At 38.9% G+C, this 27,125-nt stretch overlaps 1 protein-coding gene across 1 annotated transcript in view; it reads right to left on the reverse strand.

Annotated features, from left to right (window-relative positions):
- The window catches only part of frmd3 (FERM domain containing 3), a 60,051-nt gene that overhangs the window by 9,008 nt on the left and 23,918 nt on the right, over window positions 1-27,125 (reverse strand). Inside the window, exons 4-13 of the mRNA XM_039620365.1 lie at window positions 23,951-24,032; window positions 21,242-21,339; window positions 18,467-18,590; window positions 16,577-16,664; window positions 14,988-15,076; window positions 13,433-13,496; window positions 10,473-10,561; window positions 8,908-8,982; window positions 6,737-6,805; window positions 6,453-6,577 (exon numbers count right to left, since the gene is read on the reverse strand). Of these exons, the coding sequence (XP_039476299.1) occupies window positions 6,453-6,577; window positions 6,737-6,805; window positions 8,908-8,982; window positions 10,473-10,561; window positions 13,433-13,496; window positions 14,988-15,076; window positions 16,577-16,664; window positions 18,467-18,590; window positions 21,242-21,339; window positions 23,951-24,032 (903 nt within the window). The remainder of the gene's footprint in view (window positions 1-6,452; window positions 6,578-6,736; window positions 6,806-8,907; window positions 8,983-10,472; window positions 10,562-13,432; window positions 13,497-14,987; window positions 15,077-16,576; window positions 16,665-18,466; window positions 18,591-21,241; window positions 21,340-23,950; window positions 24,033-27,125) is intronic.

Genomic DNA, 27,125 nt, shown 5'->3' on the forward strand with positions numbered 1-27,125 from the left:
TAATAATCAGCTCTCAAATCTGTTGAAATGGTAAATGGACTGGTACTTACATATCGCTTCCTTACTCTGTTCAAGCACTCAAAGCACTTTCTCACAACAAGACTTGTTCACACATTTACACGAGTGCTTTTCTTTTAATGCCTGAGAACTTTTACAATAACTTTCACAATCCGATGAATGCATCAAAGGCATCTCGGGGTTCAGTATCTTGCCCAAGGATACTTCAACACTCAGGCTAGACTACTAGACTAGACCAACCCTGTGAATGGACGACCTACTCTGCCTTCTGAGCCACAGACATCTGATGTGGGGAGGACAAAAAGAAAGGGCTCAAAAGCAACCAAGGCAGAACTGCTTTGCACATGGTACATACAACATTATATGTAAAATTATGAATCAGAACAGAGTCCCATTCTATGTCAAGCTAAAACTCTGTTCTCGTCCAGTCGTGCCTTCCTGTTTTATTGTGATAGTTTTTGCTTTCTGTGACTCGTGTTGCATTTGCTTCCCCTCCCTCGTCATTTTTCTTTGTTGCATCGTCCCTTACTCTTTTTTGCGTCCCATGTGTTCTGTGTCTCCAGTATAGTTTTCTAGTTAGTAAATTCCTCGTATCTGCTCAGGTTAGGTTCTTTCCAGTCCAGCAGTAAAGCTGTATTTTGAGTTCAGTGTTGCTTCCAAGTCCTCCATATTGGGTCCTAATCTTGCCAGCCACACGGCAACATATCAGGTGCATCGTTTCATATTAAATCTATCATTCATAATTGTGGCGGTGTGTCCATTACAGTTGGATGTTTGATTTTATGACACACTGATTGGAAAGCTGACTAACATTAAAATGGTACCTGTATCCTGTTTGCACTGTAACGTATTAGAAATCTATGCAGCAGGGACTGTTGAGTTCACATCATGAGCGGCTACACCTGAGATTAAGAGTGAAAAATGATTTTGTAAATTTACAAAGAAGAAATCCTGAGTTCTGTCTGACTTAACTAAACACATCGCTGCTGCTGCAGCTGCTTCTATTTCCCATTTATGATCCAGTCTGTCCTGTTAGCTCACATGCAAGCCTCTCCATAGATGAGGTGATTCACACTTCAAGGTGTTAGATTCCTCTGTGCCTATGCAAACACACACACACACACACACACACACACACACACACACACACACTAGTACTCAGAGCAGCGGTTTCCCCTGTTATGCAAGTGCCGACAGACCGATTCATCTTTGTCATGTAACCTCATCTTCAGCACTCAAACACTTCAAAAGTAAATTTGTCTCTACGATTGTTCAGAAATAAATCAGCTATCAACTCCATTAACTGTGTGCTCAGCTCTTTTTTTAAAACTTTTAAGCCCAGTTTTTGAGCTGTTTGAAGGATTACAGCTTCATCAGTCAAATTATAAAATCTATTTTTCGACCAAAAGCATAGCCGATTTGTTAAAGTGATATAACTTTGTCAAGTCAGCTAAATGCACATGAGTCCATAACTGATTGTAGTCTCTCATGATGAGAATACATCTTTTGGCATCTAAAATGCTGAAATACAACAGGTTAGCAATAATTCTCTCTCACTATGTCTGTAAATGAGCGAATTTCTTTCACCTCTTTCTCTTTCTTCTCAGTTGTTCATAGGCTCACTGATGAAGCTCCAAGGATATTTTAGCAAGAGAAACGCCAGTATGATAACACTAAGTGGAATTCATACTGAGAGCAAAAGTAAAACTATTAAGAGTTATCATAAAAAAATCAGTACTTGTGCTTTTATCAAAGATTTTGTTAGTCCTTTACTATTTACTAATTTAACTTAATCATTTGATTCATTTAACCATATTCCCAGATCTACTAATCAAATATTTAAAGTGCCTTATTCAACCCTTTCTTGACCCATCTACTTAATCACCATTTTATTTAAGGTTGTAAATATGCAGAGCATTTACTTCCAGCAGAAGTAAATGTCAGGTGCAAATGTTCAGTCTGTAACCAGTCAGGTCCTCAGGACGCACAGAGCCCCTGTAATATCACATTGCGCAGATGTGAGAAGAGAGCAGGTAATGATCTGTAAATTTACAGCTAACGAGTGGGTGTCATATATGCTGCTTCCCACGCGCTCCATCCAGCACACTTTCCACACGAGCCACATTTAGTATTTATAGTGGTGTGAAGAGCAGCTGAAGATTTAATCGTACCACTAGATCCTCAACAATAACCCTAACTTAAACCTAACCTAATTCTAACCCTATTTAATGATTTACTTCTGCATACCCAGATGTTTAATGTTATGGGGACAAAATCAAGTCCCCATAACATGAGTAATACTTGAACTATGCACACATGCACACTTCTATTAAAGCAGCCTCTTGAGAGTCCCATGTTTGGCAGCTTACATTCACAGTTTGCATCAGGCAGTTGCCACAACAAACCTGGCAACTAACTGCTGAGCAAACCGGGCTCACATATTTAAAAGGCGTTTACCTCCTGGTTAGACTGTGGGGAAAAATGTCAAAGGATACGTTTATTAGGAGCTAAAAGAAACTTCACACAGTGACCTTTTCTACTCGGCTTACTCTCTTCCAGTATATTTCTCTGAGGTCCAGTACTGAATCCAGCGATGCGACCCCCATTGCCCACCAGTCGTACATAGACATCCCGTCTTGTGTGATTGGCTATACGTAGATGGAGGCTTCGCCTGGTTGTTATCTTCACCTGGCACCTCAAGGCCTCGGCCACTACTATCGATGAGTCTTGCTCATCTTCAGCCTCTCCTGGGTGGAATACTTCAAGAGCTCCAGCCTCTCTCTGCTTCATCCCTTCTTCCCGCAGCCTCTCTGGTGTCATGTCGAGTTCGAGTCCCCCTATTTTGCTCCCGTAATTCCGGGTGTTGTCGACACCGGGATGGTCGCCCAGTTCCAAACTACCCTGCATGAGGCTGCCGCCAACATCACTGCTGTTTCTGTGCCCTAGAAGCTCCATCATTCAGTATGATGACAAAAGCCGGACCAGCTGTCTGCACAAAGGCCCTCACACCTTGACTGACTGGGCTGCCAGCTGAGCTCCAACGCATGCACGCCTATACACAAACACTTATAGAGATGGTGAGAGACACACCAGTGCACCAGAGACATTCTCTCTCTCTCTCTCTCTCTCTCATGCACAGACATGGTGGGCCCTCCTGTGAATGTCAGCGATGGTAACAAAGAGTGGAGGGGGCATTAGAGGAGGATCAGGCCCAAAGCTGCAATTTCTAAATATAACCAGGTGGTCCTGGTGGCAAAGGGGCAGCTAATCTAACTGATTACAGGGGGACAGGCCTGACTCAGGACGGGATGGGGGATCATTTTCTTTTCCTCTCTGCAACCCTCTCTTTATCTGAGTCTTTCCACCAATAAGATAAACCTAATTCTAATTCTACAGCAAACTGGGTACAATCCAACTTCATTCACTACAATACACGCCTCACTGTGAGAGTGAAAATGAAGGATTTTGTTGGATCACCCACAGGATCACATGCTGCATTAACTGCTGTAAAAACATGGATGATGCCTGGATTTTGAGGCGGAAATATGAAGCCTGATGGCTATAAAACATCCATTAATGATGTTCCTAGAGAAAACACAGCCAGAGTGTATGTTTTTGGATTGTGGTAGATAAGAAGGGAGCAAACTGTACAAACAGAACAAGGTCAGCTATGACCTTGGGTCAGCTTCCTGTTTCCCCTGTAAAGGCTGAGATTAGTGCTCTGAATATAGACTGTGACCCTAAACCATCTTGAGGACACTTTATCTTAAAGTCCTCGCGTCAGCCACCTTAGCAGAGTCAGCACATGAAACAGTGATGTGTCGTCCAATCACATCTGTTGGGTGAAAGCGTGCAACGTAATTAAACTCAAATCACATAACTCTCATCTAACTCCCATGGAAGCTTGTTTTCTTTCTCCTTTTTTTTTGCCATCAATTTCAGGTTATCATTTCAAAATTTTTACTTATTAACTCCTTAATGCTAAGTGCAAGACAGAGCATATTTCTCCTATACTGGCTTCTTTTCACTGGCTTCCTGTTAAGTCACATGTTTTCTTTGTATTATTGTAGAGTCTTGACCTTAGAACATAAACCACCATGAGGCAATTGTTGTTGTGATTTGGTGCTTTTTAAATAAAATTGAATGGAATTGAACTTAATTTTGATGAGTTTTTTATGGCTCCACAACATTAGTGCAAAAAACCTAAATAAATGGCAAAACAAATATTTTAAGCAATAAATTGAAAAAAAAAAAAAGCCAGATGCAGCACATATGATACAAATGAAAACTCACATACAGATTTTTATTTACTTTTTTTTTTTTTTTGCATTTTCAATATTATTTGTTATTTCTAATGATTATTTCATCGTTCAGGTTTTAAATGGTCAAGTTGAAATTTGAATTTAATTCATTTTTAATAATAAATTTAAATTTAAACTAACTACTCAACTTTTTTTCTTGTCAGTGAGGAAAAAAAGCTTCCATAAACTTCCATGTGCAATGTTGGAAACTTGTGCTCATGAGGGAGGAGGACTACAGCACGGACTGATGTGCGTACCTGCTTCACATTAAGACGCCTGTGTTAAGAAGTCCTCTCTCAAATTCTCTTTCTACATTTCTCATGCATATTGTGAGTCTGACAAGACATTAATATTTAAAAATCCTAATTTGAACAATCGATGTCTTCATCTCTTTTTAAAATGTCTTTTTTCTTCTAAACTCTTCAGTTTATTATATTTACTGTTAAACCGCTAATGTTTTAAAATAATTTACAACTATATCACTTAATATCTTATTACCAGAGGGAAAGGCAGGAACTGCAGAAGGAGACAAGGCATTTTCAAATTTAATCTTATGTTATTTACTCAGCCTGTATCCTGTACAATGCCCTTTATTTGATGACTGCCTACTGCCCCTCCCAAACCAACTGAGACAGCCGAGATGGTTTCTACTGCAGATCTTTGACCCCGAGCCAAGAAAGAATTGATTTTCCTGTAAATGGGATGAGGGGAGATGAGTGAAAAACAGAGAGAAGCAACAAAGAGGAATAGAGATGGATAAAACGACGGGGTGACCTTAAAATCTGTCAAAAAAGGCATGAGAGAGAGCGATGAAGTCTATAAATAATTTGTAGACAGTGATGGTCCAACAGCATGACTGTACTGTATGCGTGTGAGGACCTAAAGAATGTGGTTCAGGTCGATTAAAGGTGAAAAATACTGACTTAAGTAATAGGAGAGGAGAAGCTCTTAGGCGATGGAAGAGCCGTGGCTGGATGGATGGATATAATTTTAACTGAGGGTAAGATGAGCATCAAATCGTTCTTCATCCACAACAGAGACCAAGAGTTTTAATCCTCTAATCAACAGCAGCTAAGTGAAGAAGCGACTCAGGCACTATTTGTGGTTTAAAAACATACCTCCTGCATTTTGCTAGAAAATACCGGAATACCATAACTGATGTAGTAGCTCATGATTCATAACAACTGGAGATAAAGTATCTGAATTTCAGTAGCGAGATCATACCTCCAAACACGCTCCTTCCGGTTCTTATATGTTCCCCCAGTTCTACAAGCTGTTTGTTCTCGTTTACGTGACCCACCTTCCCTCCCCTTTTCCATTCTTTAACTTCTTCATTTCTATTCAGTACATGGGGATCTGCCAGGCCCAGGAGCCGCCGCCAGTCCCCTTCGAGGCCTTCCCCAAACTGCAGCTCAATTCATGTCCAAGCCATTTACATTTACCTACTAAAACGCCGTCAATCCTAAAATGAGGACGCCCAGCGAGTGAATTCACAGGTTATTGTAATGAGTGAAGTACACAAAGAAAATGCTGTGAGAAATAAGACTGAGATCAAAGGAGATTTTCAAAAACTTGAAGGTCACCGCGATTCAAACTCATCCAAGATATTTGAAAATCCTAGGTCACTTCCTTCTCGAGTTATCGCATTCATAAGCTTTTAAGAAAACTTGACCTCTGACCTTGAGGTGGAGGTTACTGAGATTATTTGTAGATGCATCTATGGTATCAGTTTTCATTTAAAAACTTCTGAGTACGCGCAGCCTGCCCGGCAGGGTGACATCGACACCCCATCAGCCTTTTATGTCTGAGTAAAAAAAATGGAATCTTAGTCTGCAAAAACACACAAAGGTTCAGACACATGGAAAAACAGACAGTCAGAATTATAGTGGGATCCTTAGGGGGGATCATGAGAGGGTATTTTTAGTATGTCGCAATTGGTCACCAGGGAGACAGGATTGATGGCGAGATGGGAGCATCAGCTGCTCAATTAAAGCTCTCTCTCTCTGAGTTTTGTGCATGCACTTCCTCCTACACAAGGAAGATCCCACGTGACTTCACACATGTCTCTTAGAGGGGGCATCAGTGCATGTCTGTTGTGTGTATTTGTTTCTATAGAAAGCAGTATCCTCCTACCGCTGTCCACGGCCGTCTCTTCGTATTCGTTAGTGGAGGGCAGTGCAGGTACCAAAGGTTCCATGTTCATGATGAGATTTTTATGGCTCAGAGAGTTAAAACTTCGACTCTGACCAAACTGAGCTCTGAAAAACATGAACGTCATGCATTTTTTTAACACCCTTACATAACACCACCATTGTGCACTTTGGTATTCACATCTGTAGAACAATAGATGGAATTGTCATTATTTTATGTTTTATATGCAATAGTGTGACTTCAGGTGATTTCTCAGATGTCCTTACCTGCGCACTTCTGGTGGCTCTCTCTGAATTTTGGAGCTGGCTTCTATCACTTCCTTGGCTACTCTGCCACTAACACAGAAAAACGCATAAGTTAAAGGTTGGTTTGTTTTTATAAAAATACTGTAATTGAAAATAAAATGTTACGATGGCAGGTCATTAGTCTTCGTACAGGCAGGTCTGTAAAAAATGTACTGCTTTTCATTTACATGCATATTTATATAACTATACAAACCTCCCGAGGCCCTTTGTGACAGTAATATGAATAAGTTTACTCTATGCTATCGTCTGAAAAAATAAGCAGTAGCTTGTAGAACCACCTTTTGCAACAATAATATGAAGTAATCATTTTCTATATGTCTGTTCTATAAGTCTCTCACATCACAGGTATTTGTTTATGCACAGCTCTCCTAAAGTCCCATCACAGCATTGCAGTCGGTTTGAGGTCTAGACTTTGACTGGACCATTGCAACGCCTCGATTCATTCCTTTTTCAGGCATTCTGTTGTAGTTTTGTTGCTTGGGATCATTTTCATATTGATCCAAGTTGTTTGATAGACAGCCTCACATTTGAATCTAGAAATCTTTAGTGTGCAGAGGAGTTTATGGTCGACTCAACGGCTGCAAGTCCTGTGGCTACAAATTAAGCCCAAATCATCAACCCTATACTACCATGCTTCACAGTTTGTGCTAAAATTCTGTCCACTTTGATCTCATCTGTCCAAAGCACATTGTTCCAAAAGTCTTATTATTTGGACGGATATAATTTTGCACACCTAAGCTGTGCTGCCTTGTTGTTAGAAAGAAGAGGCTTTCTCCTGGGAATCCTAACCTTGCCACACTTGTTCAGTTGTTATCTAAATGTACTGTCGTGAACTTTAGCATTTAACATGCTAACTGAGATCTACAGAGTCTGAGTTTGTCTGAGCACTGCACGATCTGACCTTGGGGTGAATTTACTGGGAGGTCCACTCCTGAGAATGTCTCGAATGAGTTTTACTTGTAAGTAATCTTTGTTGCTGTAAAATCATGGACTTCAAATTGTTTGGAAATTGCCTTATAACCTTTCACAGATGCTCACACCCACTGATGATCAGTTAATGAAGTGCATTTGAATAGCAGCACTTGGCTGCTACTTATACTCTTAATTCCTATTGATGCAGTAAGGGTCTATGCAGTTTCCCATGAGAACTTTTTGTTTTTTAATGTGCTACTACAATTTCATGGACAGTATGTCTGAGTTACACTGATTGCTTCATGTCATAAAAGAAAAGGAGAAAATCAGATTTGATGCTACTCGGCTTACATTCAGTGTTGTTCCTGTTGAGCAGACAGTTTCCTGCCATCAGTCGGCAGCTTCATTAGTCAGACTGTAACTGCACTGTTTAAAGCTAGCAGGCTTCATCATCTTACCCATTAATCTATTGTTGTTTAGACTGATGCTTAAGTCATAAATTAGGGGGTGATATAAAACATATGCACTTACATATTTCAAGAGACAGTGGCATCAGCACTGGTGGAAATACTGGAATCAGCTGGATCAACACACATTATGTAAAGACCCGATCTGCTCCGCTTTGCATAAACTGCCTTCATTTATGGGATACAAATCTCAGTCCTGTTTTGCATTTGCACAAATGACCAATTCCCATTTTTCAGAACGAATTCCACCATATGCTATTACTCATCGTTGAGCCCTTAAGCCAAAATGCTTCAGCGAGCTGATGAAATGGGGCAGGCTGAAGTGTAAGCCTGGTAAAGAGCTTTGTCTGAGGGGAGAATCAGGGCTCACTTAGCTTCAATAACAGAGTATATAGAAGCTTTCCGGTGATATTAGGGTCAGTAAATCATAGAAACCGGGATGTAGGTGCTGATGTGCAATGACGAGAATCCCCATCTTGGTTATTTGGTGTCTTGATGATGTAATTTTTGTCACTTTGGCAACAAATGCATGGGATAAGATGATGCTGCTGTTAGTAAAGAGTAAGGTGACACTGTGCAGGACTGAAGCACTCTCTACATTTTTGCACGACATTAAATCTTCACATTTCAGTGCTTGAATTTTAGCATAACATCCCCTCCTGCCCCCCCCCCCCCATCTTTTTTTTCTCTGTTGTTCCCAATTCTCTTTGCACATATTCCTTATGATTTCTTTAATCATATAATATGCCTCACCTGTATCTGAACCTGCTGCCTTTGAAGAAGATATTACTGCTGGAAACTGTTTTTATCTGACTTGACTTTGCACACCTGTCAGACAAAGAAAGGTAGAATCAAAAAGAGACACATTACGTACAGCAGCCTTGCACACTGAACACTGACTAACACATGTACTAGCAGAATAACAGATTTTTGAAGGCTCAAACTCTCATCACAATAATGTTTCACTAATGTTTCACACGCAGAACACAGAGTAACCTCTAAGCAAGCTTACAGCACGGTGTGTCTTTTTAAAAGCTTATTGCTGGAGGTCAAACCTTCATGTTTCATTCTATATAATTTATCATGTGAAACCAGACTCCAGTGCAGCAGAGAAGGTGCCAGAGCACAGACACACACATGTCTGCTGTCCTTCGTGCATGAGACACCATATGCTGGAAAAGCTCTGCTTGGCTGCCGTTCACAAACTCAATTCACTCTGATTTGATTTAGCGGCTCTGATGCTTGTCTGACATCCGAGCTGACATCCACTCCCTCTCAGTCCGCCTTTTAGAGACACATGAGCTGCTGTCATTAAGAAGTCAGTTTTCAGGGTTGTATGGGCAAGGACTATTTTACAAATTTATAACGATGTCTTCCTTTTGCAAGATTGGTTGCATATATATGGTGCTTCCTGATGACATAAAGCAAGGCAGAGAGAAAAGCATGTGAAAAGTGAAGAATGCCTGCAGTTAAGACAGAGCGGGAGACCTTCAGATTGACTGACAGTGTGGAGGAGGAAGGCCACCGTAGAGAAATCCGTCACAAAGCAGCCTCCAGTTCTTGCGTCAAACCTTTGGAAAATCTCATCTCCTCCAGCCTGACCTCTCTCCATCAAATGAGACCAGCTGTTCAGAGCCGCTGAGCCTTCTTATCCCCCTCCACGCCCACACGCACTTTGCTGTTTGGTGCCTCTTCCTTTTCTTTTCACACAGCTCATCTTCTCAGATGTGAGCGAAAGATTCAACTGCTCCTGGGTTGTTATTTTGTGGAAATTTGACATCGCAGATGTGAAATCCTCTTGTGTTTTTCCATCTCAGTTGCATTATGTTTATCAGTCTGCTCTCCTCATATTCTCACTGAACTGGGATTGACAAAAGGGAGCAGATATGTTGTGCTTGCCCACTACATTTAATTCTCTATTACATTAATGAACATAGATGTTAGCATCTTGTCTTGTCATGAACCTTGTCTCCATTCCCTCCATGCCAGTGGGGTCAATAGTCTTTGCAGATGAGATCGATGGCCTTGGAGCAATCAGCTGCTCCCCAGTGAAGGACGACGACATGTCCTTGCAGTACTGGGAGTAAATTAAGGAGAACGGCTGATAATGTGCTAAAATTAAAAGTCGGTTTTGAAGTGAAGCAAAATTTTGGCTTGATATAAGAGCTCAAAAGAAAAAAAAACTTTTCTACTGGAAGCGGGGTTTTGGTGTAAGCTGATCCTGCACAGTCTCAGCAGTTACAGGAAAAACTCAATAAAAATAAAAATGAATTTGTGTGTGTGTGTGTGTGTGTGTGTGTGTGTGTGTGCAGACGTACTTGTAAAAGGCCTGGTTCTCCACCCCGCACTTCCATAAGTGCTTACACGCTGCAGGGGTCGAGGTGTGAAATGTCAACACCAGCTTCTTCTACACAGAAAAGGACAAAGACAGAAAGAGTGACAGTGAGGATGAGAAATGAGCTTACTGGAAAAGAAAAAAGTGTGAATAAGGACAAGAAAAGAGTTGAACGTAATGTGAGGGAGCTGTGCAAAATGCTGACCCACAGACCCTAAGCTGTAAGCTTGGCAAGATAAAGTGATTTGGTCACAGTGCTCAGCAGTAAAAAGGCTTCTACCTTGCAGAACATGGGTTTTTATGGACTAAGAGGAGGGATTTATTCCCGTAAATATCTAGTCTTCGGCTCTGCAAGTCTGGGAATCTGGGACGCCAGATCAATACTGTTCAGCAAAGAGGATAGAGGCAGAGACGAAGCAATGAAATCAATAACATGAGAATGAGATACTGTAACACAATATGATATTATTCAGCTATAAGTGTCTGTCACAAAAAATACATAAAAATAAAAACACCTCACTGTTAAGTTGACAGCAGTGAAAGGGTCCAGTCTGTGCCCACTTCATCAGCTATATTGCGCAGCCCCCAAACTGTCACATATCAGTTATATCAGGTATGCAGGTGTGATTTACACACATGTGCTTCAGTTGCCATGTGTGTGTTCACAGGTGTGTGAAGGCGCCAGGACTGCGTGTTAATCTGTATTTGGTCCCACTTTGGCTGACGTGCAAAAGCGCTTTGTGAAGTATGAATGGATTTTTTGAAAATAGAAAAAAAAAAAAAGATTTAATTTGAAAAAAATCAGCTTCTGAGGGTAGGAAGAGACTGAAATTGCACATTTTAAAATGAAAACATGAACTCAGATGTCAGAAATGTATTTAACTACAATAAAGACAATGCTATTTACTCTGTGTGCCTACAGTAAAGGACCAATTAGGTTTATTAAAAGATCACAATCGTGGTTCAAATGCAGCCTTTTACAGCTGCAACCACTTCTCTGCAACATGCTTTTCAGACATGCTATCAGTCACAGCAGGGCGGCGTCCTGCATCAGCAGAGCCTATGTGGTCGTTGCTGCGCGTTCACCGGTGCGTTGTGACACCTGATCGAGTGTCAGACGGGTTGTTCAAAAACACGCTTGTTTGGGGAAAAAAGGTTTTTCGAGAACTGCTCATGCAAACACATCAAATCAAATGGGATTTGAGGTACAGTCGTTAAACTAACCTTGAAAACTGAAGTGAAAGTCTTTTTTGTTCTTTACATATCACAGTTGGTTATGAAACTGAGGTCCATGCACAGGCTAAGCCATGCTTGTGTGTTTGGAGTTAACTGTTGAGTCAGCCAAAAAGAAACCGACCAAGAATTTTTGACTTTGATCTCAGAAAAGTGTTTCATCTATATAACCAGCAATCAGCTCAAAGTGGGACAGGTGGGTTTAGGTAATCAGAGGAGAGGGAAGAGTGAGGAGTGACCTGCCACATGGTGGAAAATTTAGGAAACAAGCATCGACACACAAATCCTCACATAAATAAAGTACACACACACCCACACAATCAAAAGGATGAAACGGTTATGAAAAAATTGAATGAGATGAATGAGACATGGATAGAGTTATAGATTAAGCAGCGTAACATTGCATGTTAATCTATAGTTCACTGGAAGTCAGAGGCTGAATTTGATTACATGGTGAACAAGACGGGGACGGAAACCACAGAACAACTGTGATCATATGAAATGAGAGCAGAGAGAACTTTTATATGACACACAGCAGACAAACGACACTGAACGAAAATATCATGAAAAAATAAATAAATTATGGATAAAAGGTTCCTCCAATCATAAAGTGAGGTGAGGGCAGGGCTGCGGGTAAAGGTGTCAAATTGAGGATTTAAATACAACAACGATTTGCACTACTGTTTTCACTTGTATTTACTCACCAGAGATGACTATGTTTACACACAGAGAGAAGAGACAGAAACACAGAGATAATAGTGCATCTTCAGCCTTTCACGAGGAGCCGAACAGACAGACAAGGCAGACAAACTGACAAGTTAAGCAGCGATGAAAGAGCGGAACTGAGCTTCTGTAATGAAGACAACAGCTTTGACACTCATCGATTGGCTGATTGGTAGATTTAAGAGCAAAATGGCTTTAGCTGCAAGGATTTTCAGGTGTTTTTGAGCCACTTCAGGCAGATTGAAGGTAAAGAGCACATCGGTTGTAAATCCTGAAAGAATAAAGTATGCAGATAGATGCGGCACTGAAACTGCTGCTCAGAATCTACCACAGCTCTGTTGGTTGATAAACATCAAGCGACCAGATGAAGCATGTGTCCCAAATGCAAGACATCCGCTGTTTGAAAGTTAGTACTTGCTTTCTGTTTCAGTTTGGAGACACTGTGTCATATACTGTAGTTTATCTTTGTTAGGGATGCGGTGCAGTGAAGGAGTCTAATATTTGGGCCACAGTCAGCACATAATGGGAATTAGGAGGTTGTAACACACCCACCATCCTGTTACAGTGAATCCTGCCTGTTAAGGAGATCTGAAACAGCGACACACATATACAGTGTGTGTGATGGTGGACAGGATAACAAACAGTACAGTCACTTAGCACATTTATCTGACAAAACCATGATGAGGATAGGGGAAAAGGGGAGGGAGAAGGGAGGAAAGAAGGAGGAAAGAGAATGAAGGACGTCCGTTTTGCTCAGGGTTGGCAAACAGTCACTAACACACAACTGATCTCAAATTCTGCAGTCTGACTGTGCAACGTTTGCCTTTGTAATAAGTAATGAACACATGTTAGAGGTTTATATCTAACAAGTCAGCAGGATGACGATGACTTTGGTGCAAAAATACACAATTCATCGTCATGACATGGAGGAAACTACACATCTCTCTTGAGTCATCGTTTTTAACCTTTTAGAGGCACCTCGCTCACCTCTTTCTGAATGCCAATGACGTAAAAGGTTTTTCCTTCAAACTTCAGCTTGCTAACGTCAGCCCTGCAAACAAACACAGAGTTAAGACTTTAAAATATCTGCAGATGAGAGTTAAATATAGGCTAAATGCTAAACTTAAAGCTTTAAGTACATTTAAAGTACTGCTGTCATTGATTGTGTCATTGTAAAGACGTCTTCACAAGAAGCCACCCAAGCAACACAAGTTCCAGTTGCTAATGTCATAGAGAAAAAATGCCAGTTAAAAGAATTATTGGGTTAAAGAAAACTTTGATTAAAGGAGCAAATGTATATTTGTACTATGGTTAGCCTATAACTGTTAACCAGGTACAAGCAGAGCAACTTAGATTAGTACTTTTAGGTAGGCAACCTCCTTAAGACCAACAAAGAGCATCACAGTCTGAACTGATTACAATCACTCTCAGAAAGTTTGGTGGGATTTGCAAATAACTGCAGCCGAACAGATTGTCAACACATTGCAATCAATCTGCGTAAGTCTGCGCTGATGAGCAGAACTTGCCTGCAACGCATCTCTTAGCAACAGAGGACTTGACTCAACTGGTTGTCAGCTGGTTGTATTCTTTTATATTCCTATATAAAACCAAGGTTGCTAAGGGCCTATGTCATTTTGCCATTAAATCGCCATCTATTGCCATTTATCACAGTTATTTGCTGTAGTATCACAAACAGATTGCAGGTAATTGCCAACTTGATGCCATTCATTGGCAAATGATAGCAGAGTTTCTATAAAGCTGCAACGATTTTAAAGGCAATGACTTTGCAAATTAAAACATTAAATCATCATTAAATCATTACATCAATTAAACAGTCGTTGGGCTGCGTTCATATTCTTTTTTACATTTTTTTTTTACACACATATAGCTGCTCACTTCAAAAAATATTGTGTGTTTTTATCAGTTTAATTACCAATGGTGCATAGTTAAAAATAGCACCCTATCAATTCTTATTACTTTTGATAGATAAACTAAATTTTTCTCCTTATTCTTATGAACTTTCATTTGTTTAAAACTATGAATATGGAGATATTACGACTGCTGCTTAAGTAAAGCATGGTTTTAGGAAATGCATGGATTGATTTTAAGTGTATTTTAACAGTTTGAAGCAAGATAATCTTATGGATGTCATGTTTAAATAAACAAACGGTTCTGCCTGCAAGGAATAGTTAAAGATGGTTATTTTAATTTGCTTCTAGTAAAAATTATAAGTTTAGCAATACTTCAGCGATAAATCATAAATACAGAGTTTTCTGCTGTTAGCTTTGGTAGTGATTAGACATTTAATATCTATGTTTAACGCTTGATACTTGTGGCTACACGGTGTAGTGGTTTGCTTTTTTCCCAGCACACAAAAGACTTCCAGTTCGAGACTGGAGACAGTAATCCGTTAAATGCTGTGAAGGGAAGGGCGTCTGATGTAAGAATCTAACAAATCAAATAAGTGGAGCCTTCTGCTGTGCTGACAACCTGTGATTAAGGGAGCAGCCAAAATAAGCTTTTTACAGGTTGATGTTTTTACCATTTGAGGAGGTGAATCCTCTTGTTTCCCTGGAAGACCACAAAACCTGTGGCTGTGAACCCAAGAAAGGCAGTAGAGCCCGTAAAGTCCTGAAAAAAAAAACACATATCGCAGCATGTGAGTTAAGTGGACTATCTACGACCTCATTGGTGGATGCACAAAATCCCATGTTTGTCATTAAACTTTTTAATTGATCAAGAACAAGGCAGTTAAAATGCAGACTGATTGACTAAGTCTGATGTAGTGAGGCAAAATCAAAATAATAACTTCCACATTGTTAATCATCAGTAAATCTCTAAATTTGTATTCATCTCTATATATCTGTGTAAATCCCTCCCTTTCCCCTGTGTGTTTCCCACATCTTAGTGCTTACTACTTTATCTCCATAGATCTGCATGTGCATGATAGTACAGTACTCGCAGTAACAGCTATTTCCAGCAAACTAATTTAAAAAAAAGCCTGCCAGACAAGAGTGGAAGAGATAAAGGGGATCCTTCCCACTAGACAGAATTTAAATATCTTGTTAATCTGCTTTGTATCCTTTGATTTGTCTGTTCACAAGAGGATGTCCCTATTTCACACTTCGGCTTGGCAGAAGATGAACAGAAAGGATGAGTGCGAGCCATGAGCAAGTTGTAAAATATTGTTTTTCTTTATCAGATGCAGTCTGTTCAATCTATTGGGATAGCACAAGAAACAAAGAAACAAGTAAAAGGAGAATGAAGCAGAATAGCAAGTGTAACATATCTGATAGTACAGTCTAATTTTAACAATTTAAAGATGGAAGACAAATCAATGACACTGACTAACCATGGTTGTCTCCGATCAGTCAGTGCAGTCACTGTTTCCTCAGAACAGTGGCTTCTTTATGGACCTAGTTTATTTAGTTTTCCAGGAGGGAACATTAACTAGTTGCTGGCTTGGATGTGATAGCCTAAATTGCACATAAGCTCTTGGCCTTAAATTATTTCCTAATCTGCTTGGAGCAAGTGTGTGAGGCCAGGTAGAAAGGTGCTATTACGCGACATGCCACTGGATGGCACTGTTTCTTTTGGGGTACCCCTGACAGCGCAAGGGATGCTGAGGAGCAATAGAGACGTTTACGGAATTGCTAGCTTGCGTTGGTGCATGTGTGTGCAACTATGTTTTCGTGTAGTAGTAGTAGTAGTAGCAGTGGGTTACCAGTGTGCAGAGCTGTTAATTGCTGACAGCTGTCTGCAAAATATTATTTTCTTGTAAAACCTCCTTATTTTCTTAAATAAAAAAATATATACTCACTGGCTGTTGACCTATAAGTCTTGAATCATTAGTCAATGAGTGTGTGGTTTCACAGTTAGATCCAGCACTAGCTTTTCAGATGGTTACTAATCAACGTACAATGTCACAGTGGCTGCACCCATCTTTTATATACAGTCTATGGAACAGGTAACACCCTATGATGACGAAATCACATGAACACAAGTGGATATGCACATGCTTGAGTGCATGGAAAGTATAACGCCCACATGAAGCCATCTGTGTGAAAATCAGTGTGTAACCCATTATGTGTAAAGCTACTGTGTACTGTATATATTCTCCACTTACGTTACCTTGCATGGGTGAGGGTCGACTCCATATGTTTCAAGACTGTGAGCCCTTTGGAGCATGTTCAGCTCTGCTAGTGCAGCACACTGGCCTCTGAAAGAAAACAGAGGAAAGGAGAGACCCGACTTTATATACTGACAGACTGAAGAATGTGTTATTAAGGTGTTCCTGTGTTGGATTATTTTCAATTGGATTTCACTTAAATGTCGGATACAACCAGATAGAAAATCAATAGATGCAATTATCTTATTAGAGTTTTGAGATTTAAAGGTCAATATCTAGTGAATTTGGTTGTGAACAAATTTGCGTTGACTTTTTATTCTAAGGATTGCTATTTTTTCTCCAGCAGTAAAGAACAGCACTAACCATCCACTGCTAGGCTAGTTTCTTTTACAAGGACAAGGTTGTTTGTCGTACTAAGTCTACAGTATTTAGACAATATCAGTTTTAAATAAAAGTATTACAGAATTTTTCACCAATTAAAGTGAGTACAATTATCTCTTATTATTATAAAAGAAAACAGTCATAACAAACCAGGCAAAGGGGTTGTGGGGGGGCGGGGCATTGATGCTTTACTTGCTCATTAGTCTAAGTGCTGCAAATTAGGAAAATGAGTGTGGTACACTGGTTCACTTCAAGACTCCAGACATATAAATCAACTTTAAAATTGCACACACATATATTGGATCTGTCTGTGCAGATAAAGGAAAGCATAAAACCCATTACAGAATGCCTGTGGAAATGTAGCTTGCAGACAGAGTGCTTCCCATTCAAAAATCACCTGAAGTCTCTCTACAGCTCAGTACTGATCAACATGCTGTTAATCCTGTCAGTCGTACCCATCGGGCCAGACACAGGGCACTTGGCTTCATCTGCCTCTGTGCTGTGGGAAATGAAGGATTTGTCTTTGATGTTTTATAATCACTGTAAGTGTGACGGTCACAACATTATTAATCTGCTGCAGCAACACACAAACAACCTAAGAGAGGGGATTTATGTATACAGTACTACATATAATATAATGTAGAAACTTATGCTGTACCTGTAGAGTACATATTCAATCTACTGAGTGCATGCTTTTTTAATGACTTTTTACTTGTACTATTCTTTATTGCAGAACCATTTTCCCTTCAGGAAAGGTAATCACATGGTTGAAAAGAGGCAAATAAGGGTTCAAAGATACAGTAGTGGTACCCAGAATGCCTAGCTTTTGTTCACATGCAATAGAACACAAGATGATCAAATTTATCAGGGATGAGTGATTTTCATCAAAATTTAAATTCTGTAGTAGTAACAAGCAAGGTGTCTAAACGGAGCATGAAATAAATAATTCATGCTCATTCCTCTAAGCTAATGGATGTTTTTATTTACTTCCAACCAAATCTCGACTGAGAATACCTTCTCCAGTGCATTGAAGCTTAAATCTCTGGGTATCACACAATTCTGTGTCTAACCAGAAAGAAAGGCAGCATTTTATTGTCTGCTGTGTAGACAGTCGTGTCAGCAGCCTGTTATAAAACACAGATCACAGGAGTGAGCATCGACACCTGTCACCAACATCAAACGGTACAACAATAAAAAAGTACTGGCGGCCGCCAGTGCTATCCCTCAGCCTCCTAGTAGATGCACCTATGGTATAAATGTGCAACTCCTTCATCACCTTGTTATCGTATTCTCAAGATCTTCAAAAAAGTAGCTGCACCAAAGGCTCAATTAATTCAAAAATCCTACGTTGCCTTATCATCAAGTTATCACATTCACAAACTTGGCTGTACACACTGCCTGTCCGCCTGGCGAGGTGATAACAATACCCCAAAAAGCCCACAATAGACCAAAAAACCCTTCTCCAGACAAACAACAAAACCACGAGACAAAAAAAGACATTACTCTTTCACCTGAGCTCATTCTTGTGAATTTCCATAATCTTCCTCTCCAGTTTGAGGGATTGTTTAGGGAACAGCTTGAAGTCTCTGATGTAGTCTGATGGGTGCTCCTCTGGGTCATAGTCCCCAAGCTCAGCTATAAAGAGAAAGGGTGATTTCAGTAAAAAAATGATCTGAAAATAGGTCAAATACATTAGGAAATTAGTATACAGTGTTTGATAACTTTATATAAAGAACTAATTTAACACCCCTTCACTGCATATATAGTATGTAGCTACAGTTAGCAGTCATGTAGCTCAGGTCAACAGAAAAACTGCATTGTAAAGCAAAATTAAATGAAGAAAGACATGTTTTATTTACTCAAGATTTACTCAACTTGAACTTTGCATATTAAACAATCTTAAAATTTGTAACTTTAATTTTATAGTACTTATTCCGTTTACATGCAACTGCTTATCTATTTCTATTATCGGATTGCAAATGGATGTGTCAGGACAGTTATAGACTTTAGTCTGAATTATAAAGCGTGGTCACACTGAGTTGTTTTGTATTTGTGTTTAAAGTGTTAGAATAGCTGTGACACCATGAGTGCAGCGGGTGGCTAGACTAACGACTATGACAATATTAAAAGACAGGAGTGTGCAGAGAAGAGAGTTAGGGTTACAAAAACTTCCAGTTTCCCCCCACAGAAAGACAGAAAGCACATATAGCACCAAGTGCAAAATAACCGCTGTAACATTAAACAGCTTTGTATCATCAGCAAATTTCCTGGTTGCTCAATCTAAGACAAAGGCTCAAAGACAGATCATTTCCTACTTTTTTTTATTTCCACAGAATAAGATACCTATGAGCAATTGACTCAAATAACACAGATTATTGTTGTGCTCATTGAATCCACTAATTTATTTTTTAATGATATCTTAATTAACTATCCTTAGAAAGGTTTAATCAAAAACTTGCCTGGAGTTAATTAAACAATAATCCTCAAACTATTCCCCAGCTCTATAATCAACACCCTGACAAAGTAGGACAGAGACCTGTCGTAGTTAATCAGAGCAGCCAATGATACACTGCAGACATGCTCTGTTTTGAGATAAGTGAACCAGTCACACTCTCTTCTCTGGGGATATGAGCCAATCAGAGGGTGTTAGCACAGTTCAAGGATTTGTGTATGAGCCACAAGGGTTCATTTATATGATACAGCCCAGCTAATTCTTTTCTTAATCCATATTAAAGCAAGTGGCTCTGCGCTGTGATTCAGCATTAAACGGTTACGTTTAATTGACTGAAGAAAAAAATCTCTTTTATTCCTTTTCCCAGTAGTCCACATACATCTACTTTAAAAAAAATGTAGGATTATAATGACAGTGTGATGCTGTGAAAGGCAGCTGGTTAATGAGGACGAGCTCAGTCAAACAGGGGTTAGAAAGTGGTTACACAGAGGTTGGATGATGTTAAGTTACATTTGATATAATTAGGTAAGATCATTGTTTGGTTAAAATACACAGTTAAGCACTTTAAGTTAAATGAGTGTTGAATTTTACCCAACACAGTGCAAGAGGATGCTCAAATTTAAAACTGTAATTCTGTAACACTAGATTAACAGACTGTGTAACTAAACATAGTAATGACAGTTAGCTGAACTTTTAAAATGCTTGAATAAGACATACAAGTATTTACAAATCAGTAAGATGTAAAAATAAATAAATAAATAAAAACGGTAAAAAAAATGTTTTTAAAAAAAGCACATGGGTCTTTCAGAATTGAAATCTTGAATTAAACTAACTTAAAACAGCACTTTGACTTATAAAGTTATTTCAGTAACCTAAAAGAGGCATTTTACTTGGCTTAATTTTTACATTTCCTAAACTTTTGTTCTTTGCAATGACCTTGTTTATTCAAGCTTAATGAAGAAATTGATAGACCTGCAAATATGTGGACTACAGTTGATATATCTGATTTTACATGTTAAAATTGTGTTTGTTAGTGATTTTCTATAAATTAAATTAAAAAGCACTGATGATAAAAATATCAGATAGACAAACTAGCATTAGATAGTGTGTTGTTGGTGGGTAGTTGAATATTTACAATCAATAAACAGTATCTCCCCCACCTCACCCCCACGGATAATGTCAGATGGCCTCCTCTCACTGAGGTTTATTCCTGTTAAAAGGGAGTTTTTCCTTCCCACTGTTGCCAAAGCCCTTGCTTATATTGGGTCATATCATCGTTGAGGTTTTCTCTGTTTTGTTGGTATTATTTTAGTGTTGTTCTGATTTAGGACTATATTCAAATTTTGATTTAATTTAATATTTAAATAAAATATGGATTAAATAAGGAAGTAAATGCATTTGCAGGCACAAACAGTGATTTGTTAGTAGTCATTTTACAGCTTGTGCTTCTGTGACTTCAGCTGATTACTTTTGATTTGAGGCTACAGACTACAGATTTCATAGTCAAGAATCAACACCTCAGACACCATACCTCAAATTTGTAATTACAGTTTCTTAACTTAATTTGATGTGTTCATTCTATTCAAATCATGAAGCACTTTGCAAATGTGCATTCTGGAAAAGGCTAGAAAGTAAGTATCCTTATTCTTATTCTTATTACAGCTACAACCCAAGCAGCTCAGTCATTTCAGTCATTTCCGCCCTTATAATTTACAAATTAAATTGTGTAAATGTATATGTGTGCTTTTCATTTAAAACTCCAACATGTCACCAAGGATGTAATTGTGAAATATTGGCTACATCTCTAATACATTCACTATGAGTAAGGCCTCACCCTGTATGATGCAGGCTCCCAGATATGCAGCTTCAGCAAAAGGACACAGTAGACGACCATGGTAGATGTCTCTCTTCAACTGAAGGTACAGGAGATACCTGGATGCACATGCACGCATAAAGTTACAGAAAGAAAGTCTTATAGCATAAATATTGATTTTTATTTTAAATAAATCAAATGACTAACAGACGCTTAATTACATACTTAATTACATACTATATTATACCATATAAAGCCACTGCTCACATTATGAAGGGGAACCGATACTCTGCTTTCACAATTTCTATTTCCAAATAGTTTGGATGAAAATTCAGCATCCAATGAGAAAATAACAATCTGAAACTGTTGCCATGGTAGTTAAGGAAAGTATAGCTATGGCAACATACATCTTCACCAGCAGAATGTGGTACTTTAGTTACTATGGAAACACCTTCAGTGCTACTGACATGCAGACTTGTCTCATGTTAGCGAGATGACAAAAAAAAGTGGGGAACAGATGAGTTTCCAGTTGGGACGTCACCACTGAGTCAGCTGACTCATCAAACTTGTTTTTCATTGAGGGAAAGACGCAGGAGAGGCAAAGCATAAAAGATTGAATGGAGCGAAAACCCTGCTGCTGTAGCTAAATAGTTTTATTTATAGAGTCAGAGTGCAGCTGACTCTATAAATAAACACCATGATCTACATTTAGATAACCTCGCTCATTTTTCTTCTTTGTGCTTCCTTTTATTTTAGGACATTTAGTCAGAATGTCTGCGTACAGAGATTTGCTTTTCAGGTTTCTTAAATGACTTAAGCGTAGAAAAAGCCAGATTAGACTTTGGTGCCCACTTAAACACAGAAATGATGTCGTTATTCTGCATGAAGATAAATGTCTGAGATAAATTTAAATTTTACAAAAAGAGCACCTTTATATACTTCAGTTTGCAAATATGATGAATAATGTCAGTGTAGTATAAATAATTGACAAAACATGTCAAACGTCTTCATGTGAGTGTATTCTTTTACACAAATAATGTTAAAATTACTCATGTGTGTTATATTGGCTAGATAAGTAATGAAGAGGACCTTCGTTATAGTCAGCCTGTAAAATCCTTAGATGAGGATTAAGTGCTGCCCTTTAATTCCAGCACTGTGAAATATCTGTGTATGAAAATGAACAGAGACACACACTCAGCATTTGGTGAACTTTGAACTGCATATTTAATAAAAAGAAGAAGAAGAAGAATTTAGTTGTGTACACTCACCCACAACCCTCATGTCCCTATACACTTTTCTGCCATGCTAAAAATTACACCTGCTATATTCATATCTATAATGTGAGGTACCAAACACCTAATACCATAATCAATGATTACAGAACAGTGGGTTAACTTTTTCATCTATTTTCAATAGTTCTTCATATATAAGAGTTAAAATTACATCTTGCAAACTGGAGCGCGCACATTTTACCATTAAAAGTTTGGAGATTTTGATGATGGGGAAAAAAATTGCTCCATATTGAGAACTCGACAGGATTTCATTACTGACTGCATTTCCTTGTGAACTTTCCCGACTCATCTCAACTTCATCTTCCACTTCAAACTCATAAGTAGTGTGCCAGTGTGATGTTTTTCCTTAGGAGTCTGAGAAGAGGTTGTTTGTTTCTTTAGGACACGTGAATGAACAGAAATGGACACGCAGCTCTTTCAGAGGGAGGAAGAGCTAATAAATAATACATCTGGAGAAAAACTGAAGCAGAATTCAGCTAAGTTGAAATTAGGCAAGAAAAGAGGGATAGGTTTCAGAAATATCTCAAGAAAAAAAATAGGACAGAAAGACGTGGAAACATGACTTGAAAGGTGTGAAGAGGCACCTGAGGGTGGAGGGGGAGTTGACAGTGAGGAAGAAGAACGATCAACAGCAGGAAGGGAGGAGACACTGGGGGCGGAAAGACAAAAAAACCAAGGGAAGGCAGAGAGGAAGAAGGATGGAAGTGAATGGATGGAGGAATGGAAGAGAAAATTAGGACTGATAAAGAGAAGCAGAGTTGGTAAGACGTAGGGCAGAGAACACAAGTCCCTGCTGGGTGAGTGTCTCTAATTATCACTGCGCCTGAGAGAAGCTTTGTGTGTTTGGGTCTGTTTTGGCAGAGGTGGCGCTGGTGATGGAGCAGACTCTCTCCAAATCTTTTATTTAGTTTGTTTACTTATATAGTATCTTCATGGGCTCATCTACAGTTTCGAGAGCCTTTAACCTGTAACCTCACACAATATCATCTTGTGGTTATGTCGTTACCAATTGAGTGGCAAGCACTAAAACTTTAAGTAACTATTTGTAGCAATGACACATTTAGTTACACATTTAGTTTTAAGTAATCAATCACTAGAGAACATTTAATAACACATTCTGAAATAGTTTTAGAAGTCATATATTAGTCTGTTTTTAGACAAATCAGTCAGACAAAATTAGCCAAATGTCTTCATCTGTAACTAACATATTTTTATTAGGTATAGCTGGCAAGTATCAGGTTGGGCCTTCCTTAATTCTGCATGGCAAAGACATTTTTCAGAGGCTTTGCTTCATATTGACTTCCACTCACTGGATATTTTCTCCTCTCTGTAAACTCTAGGGATGGTTGTCCGTGAAAAACCTCAGAAATACTTTACATTTTCTCTCAGCCTGCCTTCTTTCTCTCTCACTCATATGCCATCGCCAGTGTTTGTTTACCTGGTGAGCTCTTCCTTGATTTTCATTGGCTCATGCGGGTAAAACTTGACCCGGAAGCACATCGTGTACGGCTGCTGAGCTGCTGGAGACAAGAAAGACACGATGTTGAGATGAAAAAACTAAGAGAGGCCAGAAACTGTAAGAAAAGTTAAAGGGCTGTTAGAACTTGCAGAAAAAAAGAGGAGATAAGCTTGACAGATATGATAAAGGGAATCAGAAGGAAAGTAGAAGATTTTAAGAAGCAGATAAAAAGAGAAAAGAAGAGGAAAGATAAATGAGGGGAAGAGAGGACAGAGGAGCCATCGGGATTGTGTAGAAGAAGAAGCTGGGGACAAAAACAGAAACCACAGCATGTCTCCAATACTGATTAGTCACCTCATAATTACAGTAATTACTCACACACACACACACACACACACACACACACGGGCATGTGCTTCACTTGAACTGGGGTCTGTTCCTTCTCCTTTGATCTGAGTCCTAAAGCATTTCATATCTCTAGGAGAGGATTTGTGCTTTGAATAGTATTTAAATATGCACCGTAACATACATACACAAGGTTACATAAGCGGTCACAGACACACACACACATATACTCAATGACAGGCTGAAGGGTTTGGATCAAATGACAGCGATAGCTTTAACTCCCTCCTGAGGTCTCACACAGCTCATCTGCTTATAAACATATTCATGCACTCACATATAAAAATAATATTCAATGTTTACCCTGTGAAGTTAGAACATTTACAAGATATACAAACACCAAAACACTGAAACACCAAGAGGAAACCATCATACATAGCAACAGATTTAATTATATACAGTAATTGTATATAATGCATTTTAAATAATTTATACTTCCTTAAGTGAAGACTTCCTTAAGTTTGGTTATTAAAGAAATAAAACATCTTATAGGACCCTTTACTCATTTCAACTCCCATTTGGTGTCTTTGGTGCTCACTTTAATTAACAGAAAAACAGTTAACTGATAGCCTTGGTCTGAGGATCTATTGATCAAAAGCCAGAATTTTGTTCGCTCTATATAAAATTTTGACTCCATGTTTGGTTCAAAGCGTAGATCAAAGCGTTTCAGAGATTTGATGTCACTTCCTGTTTGGCAGCTTTGCAACTGATTTGAATTTTCTGATGGACACAATCAATCCAATTTTGTGGTTTTCTACATTTGCTTGCTCTGAGGATACTCTTTTCCAATTTTGAGAGTGGAAAAAATTGTAGCCTGTGAACTATTTCAGAAAATCCAATATAATGGTTACAGACACCACAGGGTCCGTATCCATTATAGAGGGTCTGTAGCCTCGAATTTGCCTTCTCTGACACATGAATGTTGAAAGCTAATATTTGAAAGTTGGGGTTTTTTTAAGTTCATATCCATAAATATACCTCCAGGTTCAGGCCTTTGCTAGTGACAAAGTGTTGAAGGCTATTAATGAAACTTGGTGAAAAAGAATTGAAAAAAAATGAAATGGAAATTTTGACCTTCTTTGGGTCATTATAAACTAAAAATTCAGCAGATGGAAAAAAATATGTTATTATATAATTGACAGCTATGGATGGTTTACAGAAAGACATTTAAACCACGAGTAATAAATCCAACATGACAGTTGAATCACCCGTTCTTCATTATTTTGAGGTAGAAAGCTACAAATCTTAGAATAATGAATGAATTGTTTTGTCTTTGCTGTTCTCACAGGCGAAGCTCACATCTGAAGTTTACTCGTGTACACGTGAGTTATTTTGAGTGCACATGGAGAGATTTCAAAGAGGATGAGGCAAAGGAGACGCTAAAAACAAAGATGCAAAAGTATCTGATAGGCATTCTGAAGTCAACATCAAGGAGGAAAAAAGTATCATTTCACATGGGATAGAAATCATCCAGAGTGCCCTCACCACTCTCCCTTTAATGGCAGGATCCTCTGCGGTATTATCCAGCTATGAAAAACAGCACACATCTACATAATACATGCTGAGCAATATGAAAGAGCCAATCCTCCCACCCGCTCCCAAAGAACTTGAGCTGCTTATAATTATTTCTCAAGCTTAAGGGACGAAGAGGTTTTTTTGGAAAACATTTTAGAGAAAGTGAATTGTGCGCGAAAGACATGGCCGTGTAAATGTGACGTTTGCCAACGCACGTAAGCTGGGATGCACAAAGACGAAATAAAACACAAGTGCACGCACACATTGAAACCTAATTTGGGAGTAAATCCTGCCACAGGGAACTGATGTGTCAGTGCAACTCAGATCTATTCAACAACTCCCCTCTAATCTCGTTTTCTTTCTTTCACCCTGTCAGCTTCTCTCATCTCAAACCGTCTCTCCAATCTCCTCTTTTCGCTCATTTTTTTCTTCTTTCTTTAGTTACGTTATCTATCACTGTCTCCTTTTAGTACTTTTTCCCCCTTGTTCCTGCTCTCTCTCTTCCAGTTTTCACTGATATCCTCAGCCTACCCCTTCTGTCATCTCACACATGTTCCGATGGAGCTGAATACTTTACTAATAGCTCTTTTATTAATTTATAACAGGACAGAAAGAACAGGACAGTCATTAAAAGGGTTAGTGAACTTCAGACTGAGACACGGAAAGAAAAGGAGGGTGGGAGAGTGGAGGAAAGCCGCTGCAATCTTTCAACACTAGATAGAAATGTAAAGATGTGAAAGAGTAAGTGGAAACGAAGGAAAGCAAAGGTGAAAACAAGTACCACTCTATTATTTACCTTTGTATTGTGTCTTCTTTTAGGAAACTTAGACTGTATGATTATATGTGTCACATTCTCAAGCTTATTATAGTTATACTGACATAACAGAGGCAAAATCTATCAGAGGCAAACATCATGAGGGGAAAGAAGGCTGTGCTCAGCTTGAAAACAACCCCTCAGGCTGTTTGTGTAAACTCTTATTACAACGTATAAGTAAAATTAAGTGGCCTCCAGTGACACATTAAATGCCATTCTGATAACCTTGAAAATGTGAAAGCTTGACCTTTCCCTAAAGCCAAATAAAAAGGTTGGCCATGAAACCTAATCAAATGGAACAATAAACATTGAGCTAAACTCAAGCCCAGACACAACTAGAGCTGCAGTTTCCTGGTTAAAAAAAAAAAAAAAAAATCTGGTGTGTTTGTGTCTCCATCGCTTCATGTTTCCTTAAATGGATCT

Source organism: Oreochromis aureus, linkage group 12, assembly GCF_013358895.1.
Source record: "Oreochromis aureus strain Israel breed Guangdong linkage group 12, ZZ_aureus, whole genome shotgun sequence".
Taxonomy (NCBI): Eukaryota; Metazoa; Chordata; class Actinopteri; order Cichliformes; family Cichlidae; genus Oreochromis; species Oreochromis aureus.